At 44.6% G+C, this 20,491-nt stretch overlaps 1 protein-coding gene across 8 annotated transcripts in view; it reads right to left on the minus strand.

Moving 5' to 3' along the window:
- Nucleotides 1-11,507, minus strand: part of TNFRSF11A (TNF receptor superfamily member 11a) — a 58,202-nt gene extending 46,695 nt beyond the window's left edge. For 2 of the 8 annotated variants that reach the window (XM_070512905.1, XM_070512901.1), the window contains exons 1-2: nt 11,151-11,274; nt 9,447-9,587 (exon numbers count right to left, since the gene is read on the minus strand). Coding sequence is in view for 4 of the 8 variants with exons in the window: in XM_070512901.1 (XP_070369002.1) it covers nt 9,447-9,455 (9 nt within the window). In the remaining 4 variants the exon portion in view is untranslated. Of the gene's footprint in view, nt 1-7,346; nt 7,434-9,446; nt 9,588-9,673; nt 11,008-11,150 lie in introns of those variants that run through there. The other 6 variants (XM_044774819.2, XM_044774818.2, XM_070512903.1 and 3 more) reach the window with 5 other exon arrangements.
- Between the last annotated feature and the right edge of the window lie 8,984 nt (nt 11,508-20,491).

Genomic DNA, 20,491 nt, shown 5'->3' on the forward strand with positions numbered 1-20,491 from the left:
GTTAACGACCAAGAGATGACAGTAAAGACCAAGATGAGGTCCGGCTTCTCAACAAGGTTCCCTATGCCTCCATGCACGTCTCCTGCCTTTTCCTCAGCAGCCCTGCCCAGCATCCTCGGCCTAGAACACACTGCAGCCCTGGCCCTCCATTTCTTCCAGCCAACTCTTGTGCTCCTACTCAACCTTCAGGCCCCTGTCAACTATGAGGCTGAAATGTGAAATTACTGATCTTGACCATTTGGGTTTAACCTAAAATCTCCCTCATACCTAGACTGGGGAGACTCATGCTAGACGGTTCCATATCCACCTGGACTTCCTCTTGTCCTTGTCTCTTCCATGCTCTGCGGTTGCTTCTTGTGTGCTTGATCTTCCTGGTAGACTGCAAGCTTGCGACTGGGCCCTCAGCACACCACCCATCTTCCCCAACTCACCTGTGCCCAACATCTGTCTCTAGATGTCCCCACAGTGCTTTCAGAGTCACCCTTGCTCAGTGTCCTCCATTAACTCTGTGCTCACTGGCATTCCATGCCCCCAACCTGGTTTTGCATCACCTGTGCCTGCTCATCACCCATTGCTCACCACACACCAGTCTACTGACCACACCCACTCACATGCCACCCCGCCCCGGAGCTTTGCTCATGCTCTCCCCGTCTTCATCTTCATTGTCAATCCAAATGCCAGCCCTCCCTCCCTCCCAGCTTGGCACACATTCAGCCTCTCCTGAGGAGCCTTGCCTGGGGACTCTGGCCCATGACACCCTCCAGCCTTCCTGACATCCTACCATGCATATCACATGTATTCCACATCTTAATATCCTCCAGTGTCCTCATGTGGCCACATCTAGGGACTTTGACTAGATTAGAAACTCCCTGAGGAGAATGATGCCTACATCCATGTTCCCTGAAGAACCAAGCAGTGCTGGCTACTGAACAGGCGGCCACAAGACACTGGACCCAGATGGAGAATGCACTGCAGCTCCTCACAGTGGCTGGCAGGGGGCCCAAGACCCTAGTGGCCTATGTAGCCTCGGGAGTAATCATTATCACGCTGGGCATGCTCCATCTGTCTTGCTTTTCAAGACCTTAAAGCCCACATCCATTGCATCCCTGGACTCTTGAACTTGTCCCTCTTCTTCCTTTTTTCTTTGATTAACACAGTTGATCTCCACCTTCTCTTATTTCAGCCACAAGTGACCTAAACTCAGTCAACTAATATTTATTCAGTACCTGTTAGTAATGCTCTATACCGGGTCTTCTCCTCCACTCCCACGTTCACAGACCAATTCTTCTCAATCAATAACATGCATAAGAATCACCTAGAAATCTTGTTAAAAATGCAGATTCTGATTCAGTAGGTCTAGGGCGGGGCCGGAGATTCTGCACTTCTAACAAGCTCCCAGGTGATGCTGATGCTGCTGGTCTTTGAGTAGCAAGGTCAGAGATTACGTCAAAGACCAAGAGCCAGAACTTTCTCATATTCCCAAACACTGCACAGTCATCTCCATCTATATAATGTACATTGAGAACTGCCCCTCCTATCGCTGGATACAGACACCACTTATCTTGAGTGGGAGTGAGGGAAGAATTGGCCCATCTGAAACACCTGCGTGCAGGCACTCTGTCAGAGACTTGACTTTCCTTATTTTCCTGCAACCTCACAAAGAGAGGGAGCACCTTGCTCCAATGGTTAGTGATAAGGTGACTGGAACAATGCTGGCATGTTGCAAATGCTCAAATTCTTGTTAAAATAATGAATAATTTTTCCTGAAGGACCATTGTGATCTCATAACTTCCCTTTACAGAAGGCTCTCATAGTTTCCTTGTAGTTCTGAATCAAATTCACCCTCCCAAGACCGGACTGGGAAAGGCTCCACCAATTTGGGGCAAAAGTAGAGATTCCCTGGGGGGAGAGGTTGCAAAATCAAGATTAGAAATCTCTTCCTGAGCTCAAATTCTCTTTTTCAGTAGGGACAGAACAGAGTTCTACCTAAGTAACACACAACACAGCTGCTCTGGCCCTTTACGTCTGTCACTCCCACGTGGGAAGGGAGGGCCTCTCTCCTGGAGGAGGCCCCTCTCACGAGGCCCCTCTGGACTTGCTCTCCAGCCACAGAGGAGCAGGGCACCCATCACTTTGGCATTTCCTCACCTGGGAGGACCACTCTGCACCCTTAAGATGACAACCAGTTGGTTGTGCATTCTGATGCTTTGGTCACTTCTAATTTTACACATAAAGAGGGCCTCAAAGACCTGGTCACAGGAACCCCATCTGGGGCTTGGAAAACCTCAGCCCATCAGAAGGGGGCAATTTTTTATGGTTTCATTAAAAAAATGTGCAAACTTTGTGACCATTAGAAATTAAATGGTTAAAGTTTAAGACAGAGATTCCAACTGTGTTCCCACTGAATTTAATTGCCCCCATATCTTATACTCCCTTGTCATAGGTTTGGGGGTCTCTTTCGGATTTCTTGCCCCGGAGCATCAATAACCCATGTTATTCTTCTCCACCCAAACTCCCCTGGCAGCTCGCTATCTCCCTCGAGTAAAAGCTCCAGACCTGTCAGTGACCCAGAGGCTATATATGTCTGACCCTCTTTCTTATTCCAATTTCTCTCTCTACTTAGGGGAGAGCCTTTGAAGAAACATCATTGAAAAACCATTAGTAATAGAAATGATTTAGATTTGCGCCGTGATAGAGACATCAAAAGAGGAGCGCAGGCGCTTGGGCGGAGAGAGGAGTTCCCAAATTCACTGTAAACAGAGTAATACTAAGACATGAGGGGCCTTTACAAATATGATAGAACTCCATGCAGCGGCTCACGGTACGCTGCCCGGGGCTCGGGGGCCTTGTCTCCACCCGACCTGCCCCATCCAGCGCAGAGCCTGGCAGGTGGCGGAGTGGGGTAAACACAGCCGTGAATGCCTGGACAAGTGCGGGAGCAGTGCTCCAGCACGGCGGCGGAGTACACTTTACTTCTGGGGGGGGGAGCACCGAGGAGTCAGAGATGTCTTTGCTTCAGGAAGTGGCAGAGATGATTCAATATGTCACATTCCTTTTCCTCCTGAGTCAGGGATCAACTGGTCCACAGACCCTGGGCTGAGTGCTCAGGGTGCCTGTTTAAACTCCATTAGCCTTAAAGTCACAGCATTTTTCTTTCTGCTTAATAGTTAATGACAGAAAGTCCTCAATGGGTATCTGTCCTCGAGCAGAGCCCTGCGAACGCAGACTGGTTACGACATTTCCCCAAACACTAAAAGGCGTGCTTCCATCCCACCATTCCCGGAGGTTCTTTCTCTGGTTCTTTCCCCATCATACAGTTGACTTTATAAGCAGTTTACCTGAGGGCTTAAGACCATGCCACTGGAGCAGACGCCTGGGAGGAGTTCCAGCTCTGCCACTATGAGCTGTGCCAACTTGGGCAAGTTACTTAGCCTCTCTGTGCCTCAGTTTTCTCATCTTCTTGGCAAGGTGGAGTGAGGATTAGAGATAATCTGTGTAAAGCATCTAGCACATGCCTGACACACGGGAGAGATCCAACAAATGGCAGGTACTTTTACTATGTTAATCATAGATCTGAATTTAGAGCCGAGCTCAAAACCATTCTGTGGAATCCCACAGTCTATAGCAGTGGCTTTCAAACTTAAGCGTGCATCAGAATCCTCTGGAGGGGTTGTTAGGCCAGACTGCCGGGCACCACCCCAGAGTTTCTGATTCAGCAGGCACAGGGTGGGGCCCAAGAATGTGCATTTCTTACAAGTTCGCAGCTGCTGCGGATGCTGGGTCCAGGGGCCACACTCCCCATGGGGCAGAGTCCCAACTCCTAGGTTTGTTCACACAGCCCTTCACGACCAACCAGCGGCCCCCTCCCTGGCTGGCCTTACCCTTATCTGGTCTCTCTGGCCAGCCCTGGGCTCCAGACATGGCATGGAACTCAATTTTCTCCTGCTTGTCCCCACCTCTGCCCCTTCGCTCTGCCCTCAGAATCAGACCCGTCCTTCCAGTGCCAGATCAAGCACTACCTGCCCACTTCCCCACTGCAGTCCTCTGTCCCTTCGGTGCTCCTGCAGCTTCTCGCTCCTTCCTCTTTTGTAGGGCTTTTGACCCATGTAACTAATGCAAGGGACAGAGACCGGGAGGTCTCGTCTTCCCCCCTAGATGGAGAGCTCTTCAGGTCAGAGGCTGTGTGGTCTAAGTCAGATGTTTCCCACAGTGCCTTAGGGGCTTTTGTTTGTTTGTTTGTTTGTGGATTTTGCTAGTAAGTGCAAAATCAGTATCCACCAAATTGAAAGGAAAAAAAGCTGACAGAGAGGCTAAAGGAACTAGAATGAATAACCCTGGGCAAGGGGAAGTTGTGGGCGAACAATTTTCAACAATAGAAACATTAAAATAAAGAAGACACTGGCCAACTGATCTTTACCCCTATGAAAGAACAAATTTGAGGAAATGGGGTCAAATTGTGACATATTAGATGCAGGTCTGCTATAGGGAAGTTCCTGACATTGGGAATTAGTAAATGATGAACCAGATTAGCTGATGTGAATAATCTCGACTAACCTTTAAAAATGGAGCAGATTCTCAATTACCGTGCAAGTTCTTAGATGCCATGCTGCTTCACACCTTGGGGACAGAGTTGAGCAATGTGAAGGGCCCTTGACAGGTTCTTTTCAACTGGAGAGGAGTTTGGCTGCTGTTTGTGCTACTTAATGATACACTTTGCAGTTAGTTGCTAACTACATTAGACAAAGTAACAATTTTTTTTTTTTGAGGAAGATTAGCCATGAGCTAACTGCTGCCTCTCCTCCTCTTTTTGCTGAGGAAGACTGGCCCTGAGCTAACATCCGTGCCCATCTTCCTCTACTTTATACGTGGGACACCTACCACAGCATGGCGTGCCAAGCAGTGCCATGCCCACACCCAGGATCCGAAGCAGCGAACCCCGGGCCGCCGAGAAGCGGAACATGTGCACTTAACCGCTGCGCCACCGGGCCGGTCCCAGTAACAAATATTTAAAAAAAAAATCAATACCTTAGGGAAGTGGTTCACTTCCCACTTGGGGGATATAATGAGAACCCAAACCAGCAAACGCGGCGGTGCTAATAGGATTTATGCAACACCACACGTCTTCCCTTCCCACTTGCCAGGTTTAACCATCACATTCATGAAAAGTTGAGAGAGTTTTTCTTCCTCATTTTTAATGGAAAGTCTTCAAATTTCTGGTAGCTGGAGGAAGTGGCTCTTGCACCCTTAACACTGAACAGGAAATGTAATAAGTTATTATTACTCTGACGAACTGAAAGGGCAGTTTTTGCAGTCAGTTTTTCTCGCCCCTTGAAAACCTGGCAGCTCTGACTTCGCTTGTGTCACACGGGCTCCTGTGTCACCAGCTGGGCTAGGACTTTTTCGGGTGGCGGCTGGGCAGAGAGGGAGGGAAGCCCTCCTGTGAGGCACTAGCAATCCACCAGGAAAACGTGTTTTCTGCAAGCACGTAGTTTTCGCCGAGCTATGGGTCCAAGGTAAACACTGCTTCTGTGGGGGGCAGGTGACATATCTGAGGCCAGTGTGGGAAGACCCCAGGTCAGGTCACACCTGCTCTGACGCTGGACCCTCTGGGGGTCACTGGCTGCTTATCTCTCTTGAGTCCTGAGTTTTAGAGCTCTGCCTACATCCTGAACTTCTGATTCAAAGATACCTTTACGTCAGGAAATGGCTCTAAATTCCAGAGCACACCAATTTCCTGCGGACCCCAGCACCTTGGGCCTTTCAGCTTGTTCACCTCTATATGGTCTGAGGAACATCGTCTCTGCCGCCCAAGAAAATAAAACAGCTGAGGTTCAAGAGCCTAAACTTCATCCTTCTTTATTGTTTGTTTGGGGAAAAAAATCCTTTTTCACTTGAACCTGAACAACATTTGGATTTGGATTAACACAGAAATTTCCTTAATAAACTGAAAAATACAATTTAATGGTCAGCTATTTGTTCTGATATCTACCACATCTTTTTTTCTTTTAAATAACATGTCCAACCACATCCTTTGCCCCTGTATTGTGGGCACCGAGCACAGCCCTGCTGGCTCTGAAATCACTCCTGTAGGTGGCTTCTCCTTTCTCTCACCACTACACCGACCTGATTCAAGCCTTTACTAGCTCCTCCCTGAACCAGGGCAGTGGCCTCCTTACTGTCCCCTCAGCCCACCCCGGGGCGCTCTTTCCCATAACACACAAACCAGAACACACAAATCTGATCGTGTCCCTCCCGAGCCCACAATTCTTGGAGATAAAAATCTAAACTATTTCGCTTGCCCTCAAGGACCCCGAGCACCGGCTCTGGCTCCCTCTCCCCTCGTTCCCTGGAGTCCAGGAATGCTGTCCTTTTTAGAGTTGCCTGAAAACTCTGCACTCCGTCATGCCTCCCTGCTGTTCCCACCATGAGGGCACTAGCCACGCCTGAATCTCCAGCCGAAAAGCTGCTCTGTTGTCCCTCTTTACAAGCTTTATACACACACAACTGCACAGTAAGGAAGAACGTGGTATTTTCCCCGACACTTTCAGGTGGGTTAAAGCGCTCCTTGTCGGGGGTGCCCACACTTTGGAAATGCTTCCAGGACACATGTGTCCTACCGTACATGTCTAGACTGTGCTTCCTGAAGACGGGCTGTGCCCAGGGCTCTGCCTTCCTGGCCACCTGCGCGTGCCACCTGGCGGAGGTGCTCACTTTCTTGAAATAAATGACTACACACATTGAACACAAAACCAGTTTTATTTCTCACTATGGAGTGCCCTGCCCTGAATGTGAAAGCCCACAGAAATCAAAGGCTGAAAGTTGATGGTGGCCTACAAAACAAATACAGATATAAAGTTATCATCGCTCTTCCGTCAAGAATGGGCTTCAAACTGCTGACTGCGGTGCTGTCGTGGGAACAGCAGTGCCAGCCAGCCCCTGACGACTGAGACAGAGGGGAAGCCGGCCGGGGGGAGCACTGGCAGGCTGTGTCCCCGGCAGGAAACAGACTGAGCATGTCTCTTGAAATGAGGACAGAAGATACAGGCCGGTGTGTAATCTTGCTCACCGCCTACTCAGCATTAAACCTCATAAGCTCACCGAGAACTTCAGACGGACCAGGTCTTCTGTTTTGCTGAAGCCCACTGCCTCACTCTTGGTTTCTCAGGCTCAGTGCTTTGGGGTGGAAAGCATGAGTTGAGCTTAAACTGTTTCTAGCAGTGGATCCTGTAGGAAGCCCATGCTTTGCAACCAGAGGGAAACAGAGAGAAGGTCAACAACTTTCTACAAACCACGTGGAGAACCTAAAGACGCTTGGAGGGAAAATCACCTGCTGGGCAGAATCTTACCCATGCCAGCTCTGGATGCCTGGAGGTGGGGTCAGGGAGCTGTGTGTGCCATCATGCATGCTTCCCTTGTGGGTTGGGGTCAGGACACTGCAGAGAGACAGCAGACAGGTCCTGGGTAGCCACCTGGCCAGAAGGTGGATGCCCTAGGGAGTGAAACACCTGTAGAGCTGATGACCATGGGAGGAGGCACACCCACACTGGCAAAAAGAACAGCCTAGACAGCATTCCTAGTCCACTGGACACATTATGTGGGAAAAACACTAATATTTTTTTCCATGCACTTCAAAAATAGAAAAATACAATGGGGGAAATTTTAATACTGACACGGCAGATAAAGTTCACGCAGCACCTTCTTAAAACAACACTCTGCAAAGGAGGGCCTGCTTTGGAACTCCCCTTTTCATGGCCTCATAAAGCACTGATTTATTGACCTTCGAAGATACACCTTTATTGTTTCAGTTTTCCTGGTGTAAGAATTGCTGGTAGATAACTGAAAAAGCAAGCTCACATTTCCTTATCAACACAGAGAATGTGTTCATATTACAGATTTGCCATTTTCGGGGAAAGTGGTGGGAAGGAAATAATGCTAGGGGGAGGCATTTGAAACATCTGTTATCAACCAAGTGAACTAAAAGGCCACTGATCTACATGGCTGTGGTTCTCAGAACAAAGTGTCTTCCCTCTAGGATGGGATGGGGGCAGGGAAACGGCCAGGGCAGGTGCCCAGCACCCACCTGCCCTCTGGTCCCAGCTCCACCCTCGGGGATTTCCTCTGCGGGGTCTCCCCACAGGCCTGTCCTGGGCCCTGCAGCCTATCTGTTTCTGAAGAGTCTACCTTACCAACTCAATAAGGGCCATACAAGAGTTATCTCGAAAACTATAAATGTTTAATGCCCCATCTGTTTGGTAGGGTTTCCTGAATTAAGTGCTTTGTGCTATCTATAAAGTCATAAAAATGTGTGTGTTTTTTTTTTCTTTTTTGGCAAGATTCCTTTAGGCCTAAACATACTCACGCCATCCTCTCGGCTAGAAAGCTTTCTTCCTCAAGTACCTCTTAGAGTCATTCCTTCTCTGACCCTTGATTTCCTCCCCATCCTCCAAAGACCACGGCAGAACCCCCTTCCTCCAAAAGTCCTCCCCATTCCTCCAGCTACACTCAGTCTCTCCTGCTCTCGGCACCCTCTGCGCCTCTCTTATCACAGGCTGCTTCACCCGTCTGGTCCTCTCGACTGGACTGTGACCTGTGAAGACAGCTATGTCTTCGTCTTGTTTCTCACCAGCACCATGTTTTATGTACCATAAATGTCTGCTGGCCTGGCTATGAATGGATTTGCCCTTAGGTCTTGGATACCTGGAATTAACCTGGCTATGTATAATCAATTATCTAATGAAAACAGTGTGCTTCTATTATTTTCTTACTTGGAACAAACCAAACTAGCAACACAAAAACTTAAAATGTTTTATCTGTAGGCAAACACTCTTTTTATGGATGAAAACAAATTCCCTCACAAATACAGGCGGACAGAGATATAATCACCGAAATGTTTGAAAAGGCAAAACACCTAGCCTTTCCAGGTAAGTTTAAATCTATTTAATATAGTGTAAATGAAACTAGATACAATGCTTGCAGATAAAGCACTTTCTAGAAGCTGTTTTTGCCAAGTATTTTACAAAACCAATCCCCTGCCCCTAATAAGCAGTTCTTCAAGCCTTGCCCGGTGTGTGATAAATAAAATCAATAGATAGCCAATGCAATTCCTTTTTTTTTTGAACTAATAGAATAGGTTGGCCAAAAAAACAGTAATTGAACGCACACAGTGCCTATAACCACAGTGTCGCTTCTGGAGATAATAACGTGATACTACATCTAGCCCCACCTCTCAGAGTGGATGGATTTCCACTGGGGAGATTGGGCACAAACCCTATCATTTGATTAGAACTGTCCCAATGGCATTTGATTGCTTCCTGTCGAGGTATGATTGAAAAATGCACATAATTCAAGTGGTCTAAAGGGAAGGGTAATAGCACTTGTTGAAAGGTCTCTCCAAAAAATAAATTTGTTTCGCTAGCATTTGTTGTTATTATTCGAGCCTACTGTACCTTATGCATAGATGTGGGCAGTTTCTGCAATAGCAACGTGAGACGCTCTTTAAAACCATATTCTTGGTGTGTTTTTCTCAGGAGGCTGGCTGTTCACTGGAGCTGGTCCTTTAGTTCAAATAAGGTAGCACCCTGTCCAACCTGTTGGACACTTAATTAAGCAACACCTCAAGTGCTTAAAATAAAAATTCCACTAGGTTTTCCCGCCTTCATTTCCCTCAACCAACCGTTCTAGAAGACCCAGACATGTAGGAACGAAATAGGATGAATCTTCACGAGGATGTTCCGCTCCAGCCCACAGCATATTCCTCTTATTTTCGTCCATGCTTTCACCCCAGGCTGGCCTCCCTCCCTCTTCTCAGCCCAAATACAGTTCTACAAGCACCTCTCCTGTGTCTTCACGGGGTTCTGTGCCACCCTGCCGAACAATGTTAACAACAGCTTAAGCCAATTTTAAGAGAAGGGGAATCTGAAACTGCTGAAACCAAGAAAACCACCACCATTTCCCTTGCCTCTGAGGTACTTCCAAGTACACAAGATTTTTATAGTATTTGTGGTGCTGGGCTTGCCGCACTATAGCTCTCCCCTGGGAGGACAAACATCAGTGGCTGGCTTTATTTACTTGGCAGCTGGACTGAGTGATCGGTAAAGAAATTTCTTCTCGGAGGACTGGGCGGCAAGGATCAGGGAAGGTGCTCATTTTCTGGCCCCTCAGCACTCTTCACGCTGCAGCCCTCTATCAGCCCTGCGGTGCTGCTAAGGGGATGGCCCCTGAGGGGAGCCCCAGGTGCATCCCGGGCTGGGGAGACCCAGAAGGGCCTGGTACCAGGGAGACGAACCACCGCCCCACTGTGGGTGCCTGTCCCGGCCCCTCCCGGGCCGAGTGCACGGAACTGGCTGTTTCGGGCTCTGTACTGACTTGAAGCTCGTGTACCTTGGTTTCTCCAATTGCAAACAGTACTGCGTCCTAACATCATCAAAGAGCTTCTGAGAACAAGTGATTCGAGCTATTCAGGGCCAGAACCTGAACTGGTGGACCTTAAACTGTTTTGGGGGGGGGGGGGAGTCGGAACGGAGACACACAAAAAAGGGGAGCATAAAAAAGAAACGTGATGTCAGCTTCTCGGAAGAAACTGCCAAATTCGGTTTCACTGCCCGCTCCGGCCATCCCCGCGAGGCGAGTACTGCTCTAGTCCTCAGATGACCAACGAAGCTGAGGCGGGACAGGGTGAGAGCGAAGCGCAGTTAGAGGGAGTGACCCAGAGCTCCGGGGGACTCGAGGTGGCCCGAAAGGAGAAACCGCATTCGGGGGGGACTGCCCACTGTGGGCCCCGTCGCGGCTCCGCACGGTCTCCCTCGGTGATGCGGTTCGCAGCGGGAAGGGGCTGGCTCTGCGCCGCGGTCTCCGCAGCAGCTACCCTGCGTGGGAACTCCGGACGGGCTCCAGAAACGTTCGCGGAATAAACGACATCATCGAAGCCTGTCCCTAAGCGGGACTTTTAGAAGCGCCGCGTCCGGGGGCTGGGGTCCCGCAGCTCCCCCTTCCGCGCCCCAGAACCGCTCTACTCGCCCTATCCCTCCTTTCACCGTCCAAGGCGGGGACCGCCTCCCCCGGGTTTCCGCCGTCTCGGTCCAGGTCTCGGGACGTCCCGCAGCCCCGCGCCCCGTCCTGCCCCAGCCCCGGCGGCCGGGCGGCCTCCTTACCTGCAGCGGGCCGAGCAGGGCGCACAGCGCGAGCAGCGCGGGCAGCGGGCGGCGCCGCCGGGCGCGCGGGGCCATGGCGCGGAGGGCCGGGCTGGGGCCGCGCTCTGCGGCCTCTGAGGTCCTGGCGGCGCGACGGCCTGGGGCTTCGGGGTCGCCCCGCCCCGCCAGGCCCCGCCCCGCCCGGGCACCTGTCCCCGCCCGCCCGCGCTGCGCCCCCCTCCGGCCGGGCCTGCCAAGTGGAGCCCGAGCGCGGGGCGCGGCGTCTGCTTCGCGGGCGTGCCAGGGCTCGGGGGCGCTGGGGGCGCTGGGAGCGAAGGCGGCGACAGGGACCCGGGCGCTCATCGCCCCGGACGCCCGCGTGCTCTGCTCAGTGGGCGCGTGAGTTAGCCCGGGAGCTTCCCATCCTTGGCTCCTCAGGTTGCACGCCGCCACCGGGCCCCCCCTGCAGAGACAGGGTTGCCTGCGACCTGACCTAGGTGTCTTTCACGTTCGCAGGCACCGGCCGGCCTGCATCCCAGGCCTTCTGGGCAGGATTACCGGGGAAGGCAGGCGGCCTAGCGGCCCGGCCCCCGCCCAGCGCCCGCCCGGAGCCCGCGCGCTCAGCCCTCCCAGGCGGAGCTTCCCAAAGGTGGATGCGCCACCACCGCGGATGGACGAGAAGAGGCCCTTTACAGGAAATCTCGTGGACTACACTGAAAGGATTACCACAATATCCGTGCAGCATGTTCATAAAATATCCTCTTTCAAAGTTTACCAGCCAGCAGCCACCTCCTCTTGCTTTTCCTCCAGGCTGCCAGCCACCAGCCTGTCTCCACCCCTACTAGCCAGATGCGGGGACGCAGCACCTGTTGTTGTGGTCCCTTGTTCTTCCTTGCTTAGGAGTGTGTCTTCCCTCACATTCTAGGTCGATGCTGGATGCACATGTCTACCCACTCCTTTGTATAGATAAGTTTTTGAGTGAAAATACTTGTCCCATGTCAATAGAATGTATTGTTTTGAATTCTTTGAGTGCCGCCAGCTATCTGCTTGCCTTACTTTTGGCGCAGCACAGGGTGTATCTTAGTGAATATTCCTGTGCACTGGAAAAAACGTTGTCTTCCACCGCTGTTGGGTGAAGTGGTTTATAAATATCAATTAGGTCAAATTGGTTGAAATAACCATATTGATTTTCTGTCTGCTTGTTCTGAAAAAACTGGAAATTTCCAACAATACCTGGATTTGTCTATTTTTCCTTTCAGTTCTCAGTTTTTTCTGCCATGTTTTTGAATTGCTGATTTGAGGCATAAACATTTAGGATGTTTATGTCTTGATGAATTGACCCTTTTATCATAATTACATGTCCTCCTTGATTGGTGGTAAAATTTCGGGTTCTGATGTCTTTGATATTTGTTATATAGCCACTTCACCTTCTTATGAGTAGCATTCACATGGTATATCTCATTCTATCATTTTAATTTATGTTTATTTAAAGTGACAGCATATAGTTGAGTCTTGCTTTTTCATCTTATCCAGTTTGACAATCTCTATCTTCTGACTGGAGTGTTTAGACCATTCACATTTAGTGTGATTACAGATATGGTGAAGTTTAAGTCTACTATCTTGCTATTTGTTTTCTATTTGTTCCATCTTTGTTCCTTTTCTCCTTCTTTTGAATGACTTGAGTATTTTTAAGGATTCCATTTTTTTGCCACTGAGAGCTGATTTTATATACCTGCTTGTTTTATTTTTTTAGCTCTGGGTTTATAATATGTGTCTATAACTTATCACAGTCTACCTTCAGATAAAATTCTGCCACCTCTTGTACACTGAGAACCTTAGAACAGCACACTTCCATTTGCTCCTCTGACCTTTGTGCTACTGTAGTCATACTGATTGCTTTGCTTTGTCACTCCCTACTGTGTGGCCTGATTGGTGTACTGCCCAGCTGCTTTTGTGCTTTTTGGAAAGCAATCTTGTAGTGTTGATTAAAAAAATTAAAAGTGAAAATATCCTTTTACAAAGCAATTCCATATCTTGGAATCTAACATATCAATACATAAAGAGAAAGGTACCAGGATGTTTACCTTAGCATTTCTGTAAAGCCACAAAGAGAGAAAACTGTGAATGTGTTTATAGAGAAATGGTAGAAAAAAATTGTGGTCCATCAGTATAAAATATAATGCAGCTTTTAAGAAAATTAAGTAGTTTTAGAAAGATGTCTGTGATATAGTAAGTAAAAGAAGCAAGTTACAGAGCAATATCATCCCATGTTTGTAAACAACAATTATAAACATTTATTTATATAAGCAAAGGAAGTTTCTGGAAAGACAATAATAATAGCAAACACTAATAGCATACCTACACTTACAAATTCATTTACTCCTCACAACAGCCTTGTAAGGATTGCTATTATTAGTCTTATTTTACAGATGAGGAAACTGAGGCACAGAGAGGTTAATAACGTGCCTAGGGTCCCTAGCAAAAAGGGCAGAGCTGGGATTCAAACCCTGGCCGTCTGGCTCTGGAGTGTGAGCCCTGCTTCACTAACCACCAAATTTTTAACATCAGGTGAGTTGCAGAAGGGAAAGGAGAAACTACTAATTTTATTTTTGATGTTTCTAAATTATTTACATTGAGGAAAAGTACTTTTGCATTTTAACTGACGGTTGTGTAAACATGGTAAGTAGATGTTAAAACTCTAAACAAAGTAAGTACAGGAATGGTTGCAAGTACAGATTAAAGAATATTTAGTTATCTGGCCTATTATTGTCTTGAATGTGGAGCCAAGCTTTCTGGAAAAAGTGGTATGAAAGCTGGATGAGACTATGATTTTGCTAAAGGGAACTGACTTGGGGGAAAGGGTACTTTCACTGTGGCACTTCATGAGAAATACCAAGGCTTACTCCTGGCGCATTTCCAATGTTACCTCTTTCTTTTTTCAGAAAAGATTAGGGGACTTAAAACTTCTGCTTGGAAAGCCCCAGAGGTGTGTGCTGGTTTTGGAAGCACTTTGAACAACAGAATGCCCGTGTTAACACATTCAAGCTAGTAAAAAAAAGAAAGCTTAACTTTAGAAAATTAAGTTACTTTTGAGAGACTTTATTTCTATATTTACAGAACTATTACTCAAATAATTCAAAATTATATAAATATTAATGTAGAATACCATTTGTTAACAACAAAATTAAAAGGGGCCTGAGGATGTCATCTTTCCTACATAAATAGCATTATTATGAGAAACATGGAAGTAAGTTATCTCAAATACTATTTTTCTCTATTAAGTGAAGGATGCACATGTTATAGCTAAAGAGGTTGCTCATCATTTACAAAAGCTAGATTAACTGTTACTTATTAAAAGACCTCTCACATTTATAAACACATGTACAATTAAATTTTGTTATATGTAATACATGTAAAAATAGACTTTAAACAATAGATACCATAATATTTATTAAAGTCAAATGTTTCCAAGTTTTAAAAAGTAATCAGCTGACAATGAATTGTCTTATTTGTACTGGGGAGAAACAAATCGCATTCTACAAATACAGGAATTGTAGGTATATTTGAAAACTCTTTTCTAAGGATAGAGTGCACCTCACCCTGGAAATCCCCACTCCTCCCACTTCTGCATGATCTCTTTAGTTTCCAGAATCAAAAAGGTAAAATAAAATGTGGCTATCATTCTTGTTCCTAGTGGATGGCTTTTAGGTATTATATTACATTTTAACAGTCTTCGTTTAGGAACCAGAAAACAGAAGCACGATCTTGTTAATCAAATGCTCATAAATGTCAGCAAGAATGAGAATTAATCAGTTTATGTAATTTTTTTCGCATGGTGATATAAAAATAGTTACTGTTCCTGGGCACAGAGCTAAAGAGAATACATAAACAAGCAAAGTTATTAAGTAAACATAAGACTTCACACATCTTTCAGTGAAAACTTGCTAACAAACACAAATATTTCTATTACCTACCCTGTTAGCTTTTGCTCTTCTCTTCTTACCTGTGAAACACTTTTTAAACAAAAGTAAATCATTGATAAAGCAGTGGTCATTCAGAGCTAAATTAAGGTGCAATGCTGTCCCATAATGAGGCCCAAACATAATATGAAAACTTTTGAACTGTATATATGGAAACCTACCCTGCCTTCTTTGGTAGATAAGAACTTTTAGTTCTACAGGTTTGGGATTTGAAATAAATGAATTGCTAAACTGTAAAACTAGTAGTTATCACATGCTTTTTGGATATTTTGTTACAGGTAAAATGTTTCAGGTGGGAACAGGGATATAATTTGTATCTCCTCTCCTTCCCTCCTTCTTAACCGGGCTTTAATGATATGATGGAGAACGTGGCTGCATGTCCCTCACACACGAACATAAGGACAAGTACTATCCCATACGCTGATGGCAAAGTTCTACTTTCGGACCGTCAGGTTCAGATCGGCCTCGGTAGACAACTGATACGGCTCTGTAGATTAGATAGAATGATTTCTTTTTAGCAGTATTTTCATTGAAGTATAATATACATAAGTTGTACAGCTTGATGAATTATCATAAAATGAAAACATACCTATAGCCACGACCCAAATCGTGAAGTAGAACACGACCAGCACCCCAAAAGCCCTTTTGGGGGCTTCTGGTCATTACCTCTCATCTTCCTTGATAGATTTAATTATAATAACACTGATTAGTTTTGTCTGCTTTTGAACTTTATATAAATGAAGTCTACACTGTAGTATCTTGCGTGTGGCTTTTGTTCAATACTCCGTTCGTGAGAGTCACCCACATCATGACTGTATAGCGTTCCACTGTATGAATAGATGACTCTTTATTCATCATTTTACTGATGAAGGCTATTAGGGTTATTTTATATGTTGGTGGATTCAGATTGCTAATATTTAGTTTAGGAGTTTTCACATCTATGTTCATTACAGAGATTGGCTTGTCATTTTCCTTTCTGAATTGGGTCCTGTCGGGTTTTGGTGTCAGGGTTTTGCTGGGCAAGACTGAAATGGGTGGAAGAACTTTGAAAGGGTGTATAAGAACGGTATTTTTTTTCTTAAATATTTGGTAGAATTCACTAATGAAGCCATCTGGGCATTGGGGTTTCTTTGTGGCATGGTTTTAAACTACAAGTTCAACTTCTTGAATAGGTACAGAACTGCTGAGGTTTTCTGTTTCATCTTGTGTTGGTTTTGGTAAGTGGTTATTATTTTTTAATAGGAATATGTCCATTCCATCCAAACTTTTAACTTTATTGGCATAAAGTCATTCATAGTATCTTATATTTTTAATATCATCGGGTTTGTAGAGGTTTCTTCTTTTTCTAATATTAGTTACTTTATGCCTTCTCTTTTCCTTGATAAGTCCTGCTGGGTTTAATCAAATTTATTGTTCAATTAATTAGAATCAACTTTTCAGCTTTGTTGATCTTCTCTATCGTATGTTTGAGTTTTCTATTTCCTTAACTTCTGATCTTTACTGCTGCTGCTGCTTACTTTGGCGGTTCTTTTCAACTTCTTGAAATGAACACTAGATAATCGATCTTAAGCCTTTATTCTTATCTATGCATTTAAAGCTGTATGTACAGCTCCCTCTAAGCATGGCTTTAGTTTCATCTCACGTTTTGATATTTTTGAATTTTTATTTAATACAAATATTTTTTAATTTTCATTGTCATTTCTTCCTTAACCTACGGTTTCTTTTAGAAGCACATTGCTTACATTTCCAACACCTGGTATTTTCTAGTTACCTTTGTTATTAATTTATAATTTAATTCCAGTGTGTTCAGAGAATATTTTCTGTAGGACTTCAGTCCTTTGAAACTTGCTGTGTGGCCCAGCATATAGTCAGTTTTGTTAAATATTCCATGTACGTTTGAAAATAATGTGTATTCTGCGGTTATGTACAGAGCTCTTCATAATACGATCAGGACAAACTTATAATTGTGCTGTTCCAATCTTTTATGTCTTTATTGACTTTTAAACTGCTTGTTCTCCTTCAGTTTCCGAGAGGCGTGGGTTAAAAGCATTACAATCTTCCACTATGATTGTGTGATGATTTCTCCTTTTAGTTCTGTCAATTTTTGCTTAGTATATTTTGAAGATATTTTGCACTATTAAGTGCAAAAAAAGATTAAAAAAATCTATTCTTCCTCTCAATAAGCTTGACATTCTTTTATTGGTTAAACTAGAGGTTATAATATACATCCTTCACTTGTTAAAGTCTAATGCAAAGTTTACTTTTATTATTTCCGGGGCAATAAGAAACTTCGACTACTTTAACTTCAGTCACACACCATCCCCACCATGTGTGCTATTTTTGTTGGGTTTGTGTATTTTAAATCTTACAAGACACTTTTAGTTTACCCACGTATTTATGCTTTCTATTGCTCCTTATTCTTTTTTTGCATCTCTAAGATGCCATCTAGGATCATTTTCCTTTTGCTTGAATAATTTCTTCTGGTTTTTTATTTGGTGTAGGTCAGCTGGTAAAAATTCTGTTTGTTTTTTTGGGAGGGAGGAGTCTAAAAATATCTTAATTCGCCTTTATTTTCAAAGCTATTTTTGGTGAATAGAGAATTCGAGGGTGGCAGTTATTTTCTTTCAGCATTTTAAAGATATCATTCCTTTGTTTTCTACTGATAAGTTAACTATCGGTCTTACAGTTGCTGATTTTAAGATTTTCTCTTTGTTTTTGGTTCTCAATAGGTTTACTATAACACATGTAGGCTTAGTGTTCTTTGAATCTATCCTGTTTGTGATTTGTTGCCCTTCTTGATGTTTTTGTAAGTCTGAGAAAATTCATGGCCATTCTCTGTTCAAATAATGCTTCTGTCCACTCTCTCTCTTCTCCTCTTCTGCCTCATATGCCTTTTACCCTCTTTTCTGTGTTGTGCATTAAAAAAAAAAAAATCTGTGCTGCTTCCTGTTTCCATTTCCACATGTAGGGAGCTTGGAACTCACCACTCCATCCTAACAACAAGTAAAAAGCTGAAGGAACTGAAAAAATCAACAAATCTTCTTAAGACCATAAGAGAAGTGAGGTCAGAGGGCACACTGCTGCCCCCAAATTGGACAGACCAACAGGCAAATACAGAGAATCACGAGTTACCAGAGAAGAAACTACGAGCTGAAACCTCCGTGGGAACCAGTGTTGGGGTAGGAAAACCAGCACTGTAACTGATGAATTGCTGGAGGCTCAGTGTGGACAAGTCTGAGAGTTAAAAACTCCAAGGGGACCCAGTCAGAGTGGCCCCTATACTTTTGTGAGCTTTACTTGCAGCTTGACTATGTTCTCCCAGTAAATATCAGAGAAAAATCTCCTGTGCTTCCAGCAGGGGGAGGGGAAAAGGAACCATTTTGAAATACACTAGAGCACTGTGTTGTTAACAAGGCTTGCACTCAGGGTAAACTAGTTACTGACACCTAACCTGCTGGGGTATTTTCAGAGCTTAACTAACTTAATTTCCAGTGAACGGAAATACCGAACTCCAGCTCACTCCTGCCAACCTGTACTACTTAAAGGGGAGAAAAAACATTTGAAAACGCTTGTCAAGTAACAGTCCAGAGACACATCTTCATACAAGACTGAGACCTAATCACAGGACTATAGAATGCTTCCCTTGCTCCCACACCTCACCACCACTCTACTAAAGGTCTATTTACAACAGTTCCTTTTACCCAGTACATCATATCTGGCTATCAAGAAAAAATTACTAACCATACAAAAAAGCAAAAAACACAGTTTGAAGAGACAGAGCAAGCACCAGCACCAGACATGGCAGGGATGTTGAAATAGTCAGATGGAGAATTTAAAAACAACTATGATTAATATGCTAAGGGCTCTATTGGATAAAGTAGACAGCATGCAAGCACAGATGGACAATGTAAGCAGAGAGATGGAAATCCCAAGAAAGAATCAAAGAGAAATGCTAGAGATAAAAAACATTGTACAGAAATGAAGAATGCCTTTGAGGGGCTTATTAGACTGGCCATGGCTGAGGAAAGAATCTTTGAACTTGAGGATATCTCAATAGAAACTTCCAAAACTGAAAAGCAAACAGATAAAGACTGAGGAAAAAAAAAAAGAACAGAATATCCCAAACTGTGAGACAACTACAAAAGGTATAACATGCATAATGGGAATATCAGAAGGAGAAGAAAGAGACAGAGGAATAGGAGAGATACTTGAAACAATAATGACTAGGATTTCCCCAAATTAATACCAGACACCGAACCATGGATCCAAGAAGTCAAAGAATACCAGTCAGGATAAATGCCAGAAAAACTACACATAGCCTTATCATTTCCAAACTATAGAAAATCAAGGATAAAGAAATATCCTGAATGAAGCCATAGGAGAAAAACACCTTACCTATAGAAGAGTAAAGTAAGAATTATATCTGACTTCTCCGAAGGAAACAAGCAACAAGAGAATGGAGAGACATATTTATTTATTTATTTTTTTAAAGATTTTTTAAAATTTTTTTCCTTTTTCTCCCCAAAGCCCCCCAGTACATAGTTGTATGTTCTTCATTGTGGGTCCTTCTAGTTGTGGCATGTGGGACGCTGCCTCAGTGTGGTTTGATGAGCAGTGCCATGTCCGCGCCCAGGATTCAAACCAACGAAACACTGGGCCGCCTGCAGCAGAGCGCGCGAACTTAACCACTCGGCCACAGGGCCAGCCCCCCAGAGAGACATATTTAAAGTGTTAAGAAAAATAACTCATCAACCTAGAATTCTGTAACTTGTGAGATTACCCTCCAAAAGTAAAGGAGAAATAGACTTTCTCAGGCAAACAAAAAGTGAAGGTATTGTTGCCAGTAGGCCTGCCTTGTAAGAAATGTTCAAAGAAATTATTTAGAGAGAAGGAAAATAATATAGGTCAGAAACTCAGATTTACATAAAGAAAGGAAGGGCACTGAAGAAAGAATAAGTGAAGGTAAAATAAAAACTTTTATTTTTTCTTACACTTAATCTAACAGACAAGTTTTTTCAAAACAATCACAAATGTATTTGATTATGTATACTTATGTATATATCACGTATATATGCTTACATATACTTATATCTAAGTGAAATGAATGACAGCAATGATACAAGGGATGGGAGGAAGTAGGATTATTCTGTTATATGGTACTTACACTAAAAGCATTCTAGTCCTATTTGAAAGTGGACTTGGATTAGCTGTAAATGTATACTGGAAATTCTAGGGCAACCACTAAAAAAAATTAAAAAAGAAGTAAAATTGATAGCAATTTCCTCTTAGTAAAGAGAGGAAAGAAATGGAATCATATAAAATGCTCAAAGCCACAAAAAGAAGAAAAAGAAAACACAAGTATGAACAAAGAACAAGGGCAAC

Source organism: Equus asinus, chromosome 7 (assembly GCF_041296235.1).
Source record: "Equus asinus isolate D_3611 breed Donkey chromosome 7, EquAss-T2T_v2, whole genome shotgun sequence".
In the NCBI taxonomy this organism is placed as follows: domain Eukaryota; kingdom Metazoa; phylum Chordata; class Mammalia; order Perissodactyla; family Equidae; genus Equus; species Equus asinus.